This window comes from Carassius gibelio, chromosome A7, assembly GCF_023724105.1.
Source record: "Carassius gibelio isolate Cgi1373 ecotype wild population from Czech Republic chromosome A7, carGib1.2-hapl.c, whole genome shotgun sequence".
Lineage (NCBI taxonomy): Eukaryota > Metazoa > Chordata > Actinopteri > Cypriniformes > Cyprinidae > Carassius > Carassius gibelio.
The window spans coordinates 8,073,549-8,085,580 of NC_068377.1; the positions used below are offsets into that span (position 1 = coordinate 8,073,549).

The 12,032-nt window shown below is 43.0% G+C and overlaps 1 protein-coding gene across 8 annotated transcripts in view; it reads left to right on the forward strand.

Moving 5' to 3' along the window:
• The window catches only part of LOC128016556 (unconventional myosin-IXAa), a 112,498-nt gene that overhangs the window by 98,395 nt on the left and 2,071 nt on the right, over window positions 1-12,032 (forward strand). For all 8 annotated transcript variants that reach the window (XM_052601160.1, XM_052601159.1, XM_052601165.1 and 5 more), the window contains 14 exons: window positions 52-182; window positions 261-472; window positions 561-677; window positions 883-1,071; window positions 1,500-1,547; window positions 1,639-1,750; window positions 2,023-2,084; window positions 2,180-2,372; window positions 8,450-8,578; window positions 9,138-9,243; window positions 9,366-9,497; window positions 9,592-9,715; window positions 10,986-11,188; window positions 11,575-11,717. In XM_052601160.1, the coding sequence (XP_052457120.1) occupies window positions 52-182; window positions 261-472; window positions 561-677; window positions 883-1,071; window positions 1,500-1,547; window positions 1,639-1,750; window positions 2,023-2,084; window positions 2,180-2,372; window positions 8,450-8,578; window positions 9,138-9,243; window positions 9,366-9,497; window positions 9,592-9,715; window positions 10,986-11,188; window positions 11,575-11,717 (1,901 nt within the window). The remainder of the gene's footprint in view (window positions 1-51; window positions 183-260; window positions 473-560; window positions 678-882; window positions 1,072-1,499; window positions 1,548-1,638; window positions 1,751-2,022; window positions 2,085-2,179; window positions 2,373-8,449; window positions 8,579-9,137; window positions 9,244-9,365; window positions 9,498-9,591; window positions 9,716-10,985; window positions 11,189-11,574; window positions 11,718-12,032) is intronic.

Here is a 12,032-nt window from a genome sequence, read left to right on the forward strand (position 1 = left end):
AATCTATTTCATTAAACTATTGCTGTCCTTGTCAACGTGTAATGTCTGTAGAGTTCGGGGTAAAATGCGGTTTTGGGGAAAGGCAAGGCATGCAGAGAAGAAAACCTCAAGAGAGAGGCTGCTATGTAGCGGTGATACTTTGGAGGGAGAATATGCTGACACAGCACTTCTAATGGAAGAGGGTGAGTCGTCCGAAAAACTGCTTCATTAAAATATTTCACTCTTTTGATCATGAAAACACTGCCATTCTGTTTATTCAGGGGTAGAGCGCATGTCCCCTCCTCGAAGCCCAGATCTAACATTACAGAGGGAGTTTAAAGAGAATAAAGATCCGTCCCCTAAAGTGAAGCGCAGACGGAGTGTGAAGATCAGCAGTGTGGCTCTGGAGCCCGTCCAGTGGCAGAACGATGCCCTGCAGATACTCACATGTGCCAGTGACTACAGGAGCATGAATGACTTCCTCATGAAGAAGGTGATGACTGTTTCCTACTTCAATTTACAACAGTTGCATTTACTTATCGATGAGAAGTTTTCCTCATAACCTTGTTTCAATCTCGCAGATTACTGATTTAGACACAGAAGATGGGAAGAATGACACAATGGTGGATGTTGTCTTCAAAAAGGCACTAAAGGAGTTCCGCTTAAATATCTTCAACTCCTACTCAACAGCTCTAGCTGTAAGTATATTAATAAATCGATTATTATAACCCCAAAATTGTTCATATTGCTAGCTTTCATCGAAAACATATTACATATGGTTGTTTTATTTTTGCCAAAGATATTGAGTGTTAATGGCCTTTAAGAGATGTTTTGTGTTGCTTGTTGTCACATTGTGCCTGGTTGGGACACTATGTAAGAAACAGATTTTTGCTCTGTGTGCAGATGGACGATGGCAAAAGCATTCGTTACAAGGATCTCCATGCCCTCTTTGAACAAATCCTGGAGAAAAACATGCGTCAGGAGCAGAGGGACTGGAGCGAGTCTCCGGTGAAAGTTTGGGTCAACACCTTCAAAGTCTTCCTGGATGAGTTCATGACAGAGCACAAACCTCTGGACGGCAGTGTGAGCAAGGTACTCTCTTAAAACAATTCAATAACACTCTTCATGAACAGCATACAAAATAGGGCTTAGAGAAAATAACAGGGTGGAACAGGATGGCGAGTAAATACAAATTTAAAATCGATATCTTGGTTTATTGTTGTAGATTATAAAATGTTTTCTTATTTTAAATTTGCTCAAATATGCTTTTAAACCAATTAAAGCATAGGTTTGATGTGTTCAGTTCCTCATAACAGCCAAATATGTAATATTTTGCTGATTATCTCAAAGCAGTCCAGTGGTCAAATATAATTTTATTTATTGTTCTATAAATTGAAATAAGATTATGTAATATACATTCTATATGACTGTATATTTAAACATGCATTTATATATACAGTATAGAGAGAGTGTGTGTTTTATGAATTTATTGTCAATGCTTTTTTTTTCCCTTCCCAAAGGCACCCAAACCAGACCGCAAGAAAAGAAGGAAAAAGGATACTGATATAGTGAGTGGAATCACAGACAGAGGTGTCACAAACTGAATTAGCGTTTCCGTTTTTCATGGAAATCAGCTGACGCTCTGACTGACTGTTTCAGGTTGAGGAGCACAACGGCCACATATTCAAGTCAACTCAATACAGTATTCCCACCTACTGCGAGTACTGCTCCTCCCTCATCTGGATGATGGACAAGGCATGCGTCTGCAAACGTGAGTTTCATGTCAACAGTATCTGCATCAAAATAACCCTGAACTCAATTCAGTATAATCAAATTGTTTACCAACAAGCCCATGGCCTCTCGGCTTGAACAGAGAACAGTTCAGCTTTGTAGAGCAGGATGTTTTCTGCCATGTTACAGTGAGAAGATTGTTGACTTGAAATTAGGTTATTTTAGGTAGCGGTGCAATATTTATTTTTTCATCTGTGCCATATGTACTGCAGTTGAAAATGAGAATGAATGAGATGTTTGTGTCTTGTGTAGTGTGCCGCTATGCTTGTCACAGAAAGTGCTGTCAGAAGATGACCACCAAATGCAGCAAGAAGGTAAGGAATTTTTCTCTGTTAAGTGCGTTCATGTGATTTGGGCTGTAATAGAGGATGCTGGCACTTACAGCACATTTTTTTCTTTCCATGTGCAGTATGACCCTGAACTCTCATCAAGACAGTTTGGTGTGGAATTGTCCCGTCTGACCAACGATGAGCGAGCGGTGCCTTTTGTCTTTGAGAAACTTATCAATTATATTGAGATGCATGGTCTGTACACAGAAGGGATCTACAGGAAATCGGGATCCACCAATAAAATTAAGGAGCTGAAGCAGGGTCTGGACACAGGTATGAATAGGTTTAATGTTGTTTTAAACCCCACTTTTAACCCTGGGTAAAGCTACATTTCAAACTTGTTATTTAGAAGCAGGGTTAACACCACTGTTTGTGAAAGTTAGCAGCACTTTAGTGGTGCCAAACTTTTGCAGTGTGATACAACATGACGGTGCTGGAATGTTATAGCTAGATGCTTAGCAACCGATAGCTAATCGCATGCATCACATTTACATGCTTCAGACAGTTACAGAAACATAGCGAGTTGTATGTTTCAGCATTTGAGTGGAAAAAATTTTTTATGATGGAGAACACATGAATTGAGTGAAGAAGAGAACATTTCATTCTTACCTTTTATAGTCCAAAAATTCAACACAAGAAAACTTGATAGTACAGTCTACAATTTATAATATGAGGATGTGCAATGCTAGAGACATTACGTAAATGGATTGTGAGCTGTTCATCCAGTCAATGACACTCACACCCCAAATAGTATGGTAACACAGGCTTTAGGAATGAGCAGTGTGAAGCGTCAGTTTGTGAATAACCAGGATTAACTGTTAACCCTAGGTAAATTGTGTGAAATGTGATGAAAGCAGAAACCTCACCAACTTCAGATTCTTCCAGCCAGAAATCATTAGGGCTTTTCACACTTGAAATAGTTAACCCTGGGTAAACGGATACCTGGCCGTTTACCCAGGGTTAACTATTTCAAGTGTGAAAAGCCCTAATGATTTCTGGCTGGAAGAATCTGAAGTTGGTGAGGTTTCTGCTTTAAACTAGGAGTTCTCTTTCATCATCTCGTGTTCGAGATCCACCTATGGGAAGGGCATCCGTACCTGACCTCTGCAGAAGCATCCAATTGCACCAAGTCTGGCTAGACAGACAAAAGCGCGCAGCCAATGCCAGGTAAGGCCTAGCCCCCTTACCTAGGGGAATATGACGGCTGCAGCGCTGCTATTACCCAGTTGACATTTGCTGAACATCCTATCACGGGCCTGCCTGGAGGACCTGAAAGCAGAAAGGACCTTCACCCATTCTGCGTGGTTTGCTTGGGCCTTAAACACACTCAAGAAGCCTTGGAGAACTCTGAAAATTGCAGTCATTGCCTTATGCTGCCCAAGAAGCTTTTACGACATTGTCTTAAAGTTGCAGCGACCCAGTGCTCTGAGCTCGCCCTTTCTGACTCAGATGAGGGACACGATGATGACGGTGCGCTACCGGGGGACTCTCGGAGCTCCTCCTCATTTATTTGGGCTTACCAGCCCAATCCCGCAACCTCACGCTCGCCGACAAACCAGCCGGTTCCAGAGATGAGGATGATGCGTCCCTTCTTGGGGTCTCAGAGGACGAGGAAGCCATCCCGCCCTCTGGCGTTCCCCAGGCTAGCGCCCAGACAGCCCTGGCTCAGTCCATCCTCCTGGAAATTTGTTGAGCGAGTGGCCGCTCGCCTCAACATTGATGGCCAGCGCCACCGACCAGGAGAGGAATATTTACGATGGGAAAGTGTTGGGACCTCCTCCCGGTTCGAGGAAACAACTCTTCCTTGTCCTTCCAGCGTGCGCTAAGCACATGAGGCACAATTGGAGCAACCCGTTTGACTTCAAACACGGTCTCACGGGCCTTGAAGTAAAGGTTATGGCAGCTCATGGTTTGGGTGACTCCCCCGCTATCAAGCCTTCCATCGCCAGGCACCTTAACCCCGCTCAGGGCGGCTGCTTGCTCCCCCTAAGCCGGTCTTGCCCAACAAGATGGACCGTTTTTTCTGCCTCAGTTCATCAGGCCGCATACAAGTCCTCTGCCTTGGCTGTCAGGGCCCTGGATGTTTCTTCTCTCCTCTCCACTTACCAGGTGGAGATTGTGGATGAATTAGGGCAACAGCTGGAAAAGGGAACTCCTTCTCTACCCTTGTGGAAGGAAATCCTCATGGTGAACAACCTCATCCTCTGTAACACTCGGCAGGCCATCCAAGCCTGCGGGCGCTCTATGGCGCTTTCTGTGGGAGAGCGCACGCTCTGGCTTAATCTGTCAGGCCTTCCTGACAGTGAGGAGCAGTGCATCACGGGCGCGTCGGTGGAGCCTGGCTGGGCTATCTTTGGCCCTGCCGTTGCATTGATGCAATAACGGTATGACGACAAAAAGGAGGATGAGGCGTTCAAGTTATTCCTAGGAAGGCGGCCCCACGCCAGGTACCCCCTGTGCATTTGCCTAACACACCTGCCATGGGACGAGATTTCCACCAGGGCAAGGAAAGGCCTGCAACAAACCCCCTCCACGGCAAAATAACCCACCGCCTGCAAAGCACTGGGGAAAACTGGGGACCGGTTCCCCTTCTTTCGAAGCTGCACAGCCCATGTGTTTAATGAACATTGTGTGTTCTCCCCTCACGTTCAGGGGTCTGTTGTGAGGAAAAGTGCAGAAGCAGTGTCACCACACCACAAACACTTTGTTCCCCTCACTCAATTATTAAAGGCTTCAGCCCCAGTGTTTACCCAACACAAAACACACAAAAAAACACGTCTTCCCTGGTTTGTCCACTAGATGGCGCCGTTGCATCACAAATAAGTTAGCTGGGCTTACACAGCTCCGCTGCGTCTTGGATGGGAACACTCGCGAGTCACGAATGGGCTTGGCAAACTGTTTTCGGCACCCGAGTGGGTGATGCATACTATAACGCAGGGATACAGACTGCAGTTTGCAATGAACGTCCCACATTTAAATGGCGTTCTCTCTTCACACACAGAAGAGAGCACCTCACACATTCTGAAAGAGGAAATCTCCTCCCTCCTAACCAAGGGAGCAATTCAGGTGGTGCCCGCCAGTTAGATGAATCAGGGATTTTATTCTCATTATTTCCTGGTCCCAAAGAAGGATGGCTCTCTCCACCTTATCTTGGACCTTTTTGTGTTGAAAAAACATTTGAGGGAATACAATTTCAGAATGTTAACTCATGGCTCGCTCGCCCAAGCCATAAAACAAAATGACCGGTTCACATCAGTCAACCTGAAAGATGCGTTCTTCCATATATGCATTTATCCTCCACACAGGAAGTTTCTTGGTTTCGCCTACCAGGGCACATGTTACGAATTCACAGTTCTGCCGTTTGGGCTCAGTTTAAGCCCCTGGTGTTTCTGTCTGTGTGCGAAGGCAGGATTAGCACCCATGAGGATTCTGACATACATAGACGATTGGCTCATTATAGCCGAATCGAAGAAGAAAGTGTTGCAGGACACCTGCCGTGTGCTCACGCACATCACATCTCTCGGGTTCAGAGTGAATGTGAGCAAGAGCAATTTTACACCCAGTCGTAATGTAATTTTCCGTGTGCCTGCTCAGCCATGCACCACTGGAAGAGCACAGACTTTTATGCACGGAAAATGTGGACGTTATGGGGACGTTTATGATGCGGAAAGTTGTGATGATAGATGCAGTGGCCCACCAGTGGCCCCATGCTTTTGCTCCCCTGTGCCTGATAATTCCCACACTGGCAGGGTGAAAGAGCAGGGCCTGTCTCTCATTCTGATAGCACCCAGGTGGCCCAAAGCTCCATGGCTGGCGGGAATAATCCGTCTGTTATATGCCGAGCCGTGTCGGCTCCCCCTCGCATGGACCTATTGTCCCAAGCGAAAGGGGAGATTTATAACCTGCACCCAGACAGGGTGGCTCTTTGGGCTTGGCCCGTGAAAGGATGAACCTAAGTGTACTTGGGCTTTTGCCACGTGTGATTGCTACTGTACAGAATTCCAGGGCCGTTTCTACTCAGTCCTTGTATGGCAGTGAGTGGCAAGTGTTCGGGTGCGATGGGCATGGTCTCACATCTTATCAGTGCTCAGTTCCTGATATTTTGCGTTTCCTCCAAGACCTCTTGGAAAAGGGTAGGTCTTTTTCCTCAATTAAGGTCTACTTGGCTTCGATTTTGGCCTGTCATGTGGACTTTGAGAGCTCAACAGTCGGGCAGCATCCTCTAATCCGTAGATTTATGAAGAATCCCCGTCACTCCTTGCCAGTAGTCAGGAGAACTGTTCCTGAGTGGAACCTCTCCATGGTGCTGGAGGCTCTTTCTCAATATCCTTTTGAGCCTCTTTGAAGTATTTCGCTAAAGCTGCTGTCTTTCAAGACAGCTTTGCTCTTGGCCTTGGCATCAGCTAAACATGTCAGTGAGCTACATGCACTTTCAGTTCATCCAGGTGCACTAAATTTTCTCTTAGTGGAGATATGGTTTCTCTTAAGCCTAATCCTGTCCGCTTTTCACCCTGCACCTTTTTCCTCCCTTGAGGATGAGAGGCTAAATGCTCTGTGTCCTGTCCGTGCTTTACAGACACATACAGTATGACCAGGACCAGTGCTTTCCGGAAGAGCGACCAGCTCTTTATTTCTCATGGAGGGAATCCCATTTCTAAGCAGCGCCTCTAACATTGGCTTGTGAATGCTATAGCTTTGGCTTATGAATCAAAGCGAGTGCAGCCACCAAGGGACATAAGAGCTCATTCCACGAGGGGCACGACCACCTCTTGGGCTTTGTTTAGGGGAGTGTCACTGCAGGACATCTGCTCCGCTGCCAGTTGGGCTTCTCCTCATACCTTTGTTCGTTATTACCGGCTGGATGTCACCAATATCTCGGTAGCATGTTCGATTTTAGGGGTGGGGTCTTCTTAGCCCTTCCCTGCAACCCTATTGGAAGTGACGAATAAGGAGTGAATGGGCCAGCTGGCCATGCACATTCCTGTCACCAATTTCCACTCCTTTTCTGGGTGTATTTGTATGCACATTGATGTTGTTGGAGTTATTATCATGTGTGTGATGCATACATGTGTCATGTGCTGCATGTGCACAGCAATCATGTGTGTGCATCAGTATTGCAGGATCATGAGTATGGGATGTGTCAGGCACCGCCTCCCTGGGGTGACCATCATTCTCTGGCTTTCAGAACTTCACGGTGAGTGTATTGGGCAATCAGGGAGCTGTCCATGTGTCTCCCAATGGTGGATCTTGAACACGAGAGGATGAACGAGAACAATAGGTTACTGTCGTAACCCCGGTTCTCTGAAACATCGAGTGGAGAGATCCACAAGCTTTGCCCTGCTTGCCACAGGAGAAGCGAAAATACTTACTGTGGAATAGCAGAGCTGCAGCTGTTATATGCCCCTGGGTAAGGGAGCGGGGCCTTACCTGGCATTGGCTGCGCACTTCTGTCTGTCTAGCCAGACTTGGTGCAACTGGATGATTCTGCAGAGGTCAGGTACCGATGCCCTTCCCATAGGCGGATCTCTCCACTCGATGTTTCAGAGAACCAGGGTAACGACAGTAACCTATTGTTTTCATACTATTTCTGGAGCCTTTCCATCATTTCACATCTGGGATGTTTTCCTCATTGGACACATCCAGCTCAGGTCACAGAGTACTGTAATAATAAAAACAAGTTATAATAAACTAGTTACGTTCTCTATAAACATCTATTCATATCTTACACATTTTTTTCTTCAAGTAAATGTATCTGATTTTAAGGATGTTTTAAAAAATGTTGGTGCTTCTTCACCACACTCTATAGGGTTCAGTTCAGGGAACTGGGATGGCCATGGTAGAAGCTTGGTTTTATGCTCAGTAACACATTTTTGTGTTGATTTTTATATTTGTCTTGGATCATGGTCCTAATGGTAGGTCCAACCATGGCGCACTATAAGATTTCTAACAGAGTTTCTATTGTTTTTATCTTAATATGTGGTGATATTGGGGCAGTGTGCCAATAATTGTGGCCAACATGCACTGGAGAAGAACATTTATTTCATAATGAGATCCCCCCCTTTTAATATATATATATATATATATATATATATATATATATATATATATATATATATATATATATATATATATATATATATATATTTACACACATATATATATACACATATATATATATACACATATACTTTTATCCAAAGCGACTTACAGAGCATTCAGAATAAAATTTTTTACCTAATGTGTTCCCTGGGAATCGAACCCACAGTCTTTGCACTGCTAATGCAATGCTGTACCACTGATCCACAGGAACACTATATATAGTTTTGACATCTGTTATTTTCTGCCCTCAGATGTAAATGGCATGATTCTGGACGACTATAATATTAATGTCATTGCCAGTGTGTTCAAGCAGTGGTTACGTGACTTGCCAAATCCTCTGATGACTTTTGAACTGTATGAGGAATTCCTGCGGGCCATGGGTGAGCATGATCTATCACACTTAATTACATTAGCATTCAGTATAGCAAATATAGTTTTGTTGTCTTATTTGCTTGTACTATTTTTTATGGTTGTTGTTGTTGGGCAGGGGGGTTGTTGTCTTTTTCTTTTAAGTGTTTTGTTCTGTTTGTGAAGCACATTGAAATTGGTACTGGTGGACAATGTAGCATATGATTTCCCACAGACACCCCAAGCATAAAATCCCAGTATAAAAACAGTATAAGAATTCTACATTTTATTACATAAAGTAATACAAATATTACATAGCATAAAATATCACTAAAGTTGTGTTGACCTAGATTCTTAATTAATTAACCTTTGCATTGCATTTTTATCCCTTGTCTTTAATTTGAATTATTTCTATAGGTTTTAAACTCTATTGAAATAGATGGAAAAAATTTTTTTATCATAAATGATAAATATATATATTTTTTATTTTATATATAAGTCCACAGATGCAGTACTGTTATAAAGCCCCTTTTGAAAGTTTTTTTGTGTTTAAATCAGTTACACATTTATAGAGGCATAATGTTTCTTCAGGTCTCCAGGACAAAAAAGAAATGACTAGAGGGGTTTACTCTATAATCGACCAGCTCAGCAGAACTCATCTGAACACGCTGGAGCGCCTTATTTTCCATTTGGTCAGGTGAGACAGCAACCGCAACTTCCCATTTCTGCAAAATTATGTACGCAAGAATGACTGGTTAAAAAAAAGTTGAGTGGTAATAGACAATAAATCCTATCCCTTTGTTGGCTGCTTGTCTACAGGATTGCCCTGCAGGAGGAGACAAACCGTATGTCTGCTAATGCGCTGGCTATCGTGTTTGCCCCCTGTATCTTGCGCTGTCCTGACACTACCGACCCTCTGCGGAGCGTTCAGGACATTGGGAAAACCACAGCGTAATGGACAACTCTTACTTCATATGGTTTGATTATACTAGTTCAGTTCATATCTAGTGATATAATTAAAATACATACGTATTTTCTTTCAAAGATGTATCGAGCTGATCATTTGTGAGCAGATGAATAAGTATAAGGCCAGACTGAAGGACATCAGCACTCTGGAATTTGCGGAGAACAAAGCCAAGATCCGACTAACATTCATCCGCAGGTCCATGGTAAGAGTTTAGAGTGAATTTCCTGTTTTTCCACAGACATCCACGTAACCCAGATGTCCAAAACCTTGCTAAATAGGGCATATTTCTGGATCAACATCCTTGTTGGACCTGAAACAACATTCTTATCAACATTTTATTTCCCCTTTTATTTTAGAGGTAGTTAATGATTAGAGTTTGTTTGACAGGAATATTGTTCCGTAGCCTACAACATTAAAAGCTTTTGATCCAGGAAGTTGAATAAGTTGGAAAAGTGTTGGTTCCGGAACAACATTCTTATCTCCGATGAGTCCAATCTAAAACCTCATACCAAATCTACCCCTAAAATCAGAGGGAAACGACAGGTTGATAAGAATAACGCTCCAACCCGTTATAAGCTTAACTTTAACCCTAAAATCTGACCGATACCTTGCTTCAAGACCAAAAAGGATATTGTTCCGAGATCATGTCCTACTTGAGTAAATCAACTAGCCACATTAGCTATGCCTTGACACTAACTCAAGTCTCTCCTTTCCCTCCCCTTTCCTCTTTAATCCAGAAACCTGTAATAATTGCTGTTAGATTTATGAGCATAACCCGCAGTGCTGCGGCGGTAGGTATTTATGTACTCACTGTTACTGTAAGTGTCATCACGTATGACGCGTCCCAGCACTGTGTAGTCTGTCTGTCTTCATGATCATGACATCCAGACGCTTGGGCAAGACACTCTAGAGCTCAGATGTTAGCTAATCACTTTTATAGACAAAATCACTGTTACATTACATTCTCATTATGTTGCACTGCATGACTCGGGAATTCTTGAGATAAAAATTTCTGTTGCATTCACTCCTTGTGCCTAATATTTTGCTTTCTCTGGTTGGTAATGTGTAGTCTAATTCATTCAGAAAGGTAACAGCTTTGGGCTGAATTGAGTCTGTGTTGTCCATCCAAGGTCCAAAAGGAACAGTAGCAAGAGCCAAAATAGCTACTTAGTCACTTTAAGTGATTGCACAAACGCACACAATTTCAATTGCTGTGTAAGAATACATTTCTGACCATAACTGACATACGTGAATCAAGTCACAAAATAATAACAGCTTAATTTATAATTTGCCATTGGGACAAAAACAATATTCAATTTGGACCCTGTATTCAGCTGTTGTTTTTGTAGTATAAAAGAGTCTTGAGAATGAAACCAGCAAAGACTTTGTTTGAGTTTAGCAGTAGTAATAGAAAAACCTGATCTATCTGAAGTTGCACCACTCATAATGTTGTGTTGTGTTGTGTTTGATAGAGTAAGGGCCAGGTGCACAGGTTGAGGTATCACTCACCATCTCCTCCAGTCAGTCCTCAGTCTCCAACCGCCCCGGAGGTGATGCAGGAGAGCGGAGATGAGGAAGTCAGCAGAGATCCAGAAGTCTCTGAGCAACAACAAGTGGCCATGCAGCAGGAAGAGAAAGTCCTGACCGAACAAATTGAAAGTTTGCAGAAAGAAAAGTAAGAGAACTGGCTTTAGCATGTGGGATTGGATATTAACTTGTATATTAATACTCAAATGGTACGAAACCCCCAAAAACCTTCTATATATAATGTGCATTATACATCCAGGGCACACTGTATTGGGTATCCCACAATGCAATGTACCAGACTTGTCAGTTGTAATTAATAGGAAGCAATAAAAATAGTTATTTTTACCATCTCCTTTTGAGCTTAGCGTTTGATCATACTTCTGAGAAACGGATAAATATTTACTCAAAATTAATTATTAAATGATACAAAAATGCTGTTTTTTTTATTATGTAGTACATAGCAGTAAGAAGTACACTATTATTCTGTAATGAACACAACCAAAGCTTGAGATTTGTTTGATCATCACCTCATAGGGAGGAGCTGACGTTTGAGATGCTTTCTCTGGAGCCGCGGGCGTCCGATGATGAGACTCTGGAGTCAGAGGCCTCTATAGGCACCGCAGACAGCTCTGAAAACCTGAATGTGGACTCTGAGGGAGCCATTTCAGACTTCTCTGGTAAGTAACTACTAAATATTCCTAGTAAATTGGGTTGGATAAAATGTATTAATCCCCAAAGGGAACTTTTGCATGTCACAGCACCACACAATAATAAATGAAAAGACATTGACGGAAACAGTATAAATTCAACATTGCATTATGATTATATACACTTTTGTTTTTACAATGGGGCAATTGCTTCACATTAGCTTAGACACAGCTCAAGCCTGATTTCGTGAGGCAACCTTATGTTTCATGTCCAAACAATGACAAAAACCAGCAATGCAGTGTCATTTAAAACTGGAAAAACTACACTAGTTTGAATGCCATTGC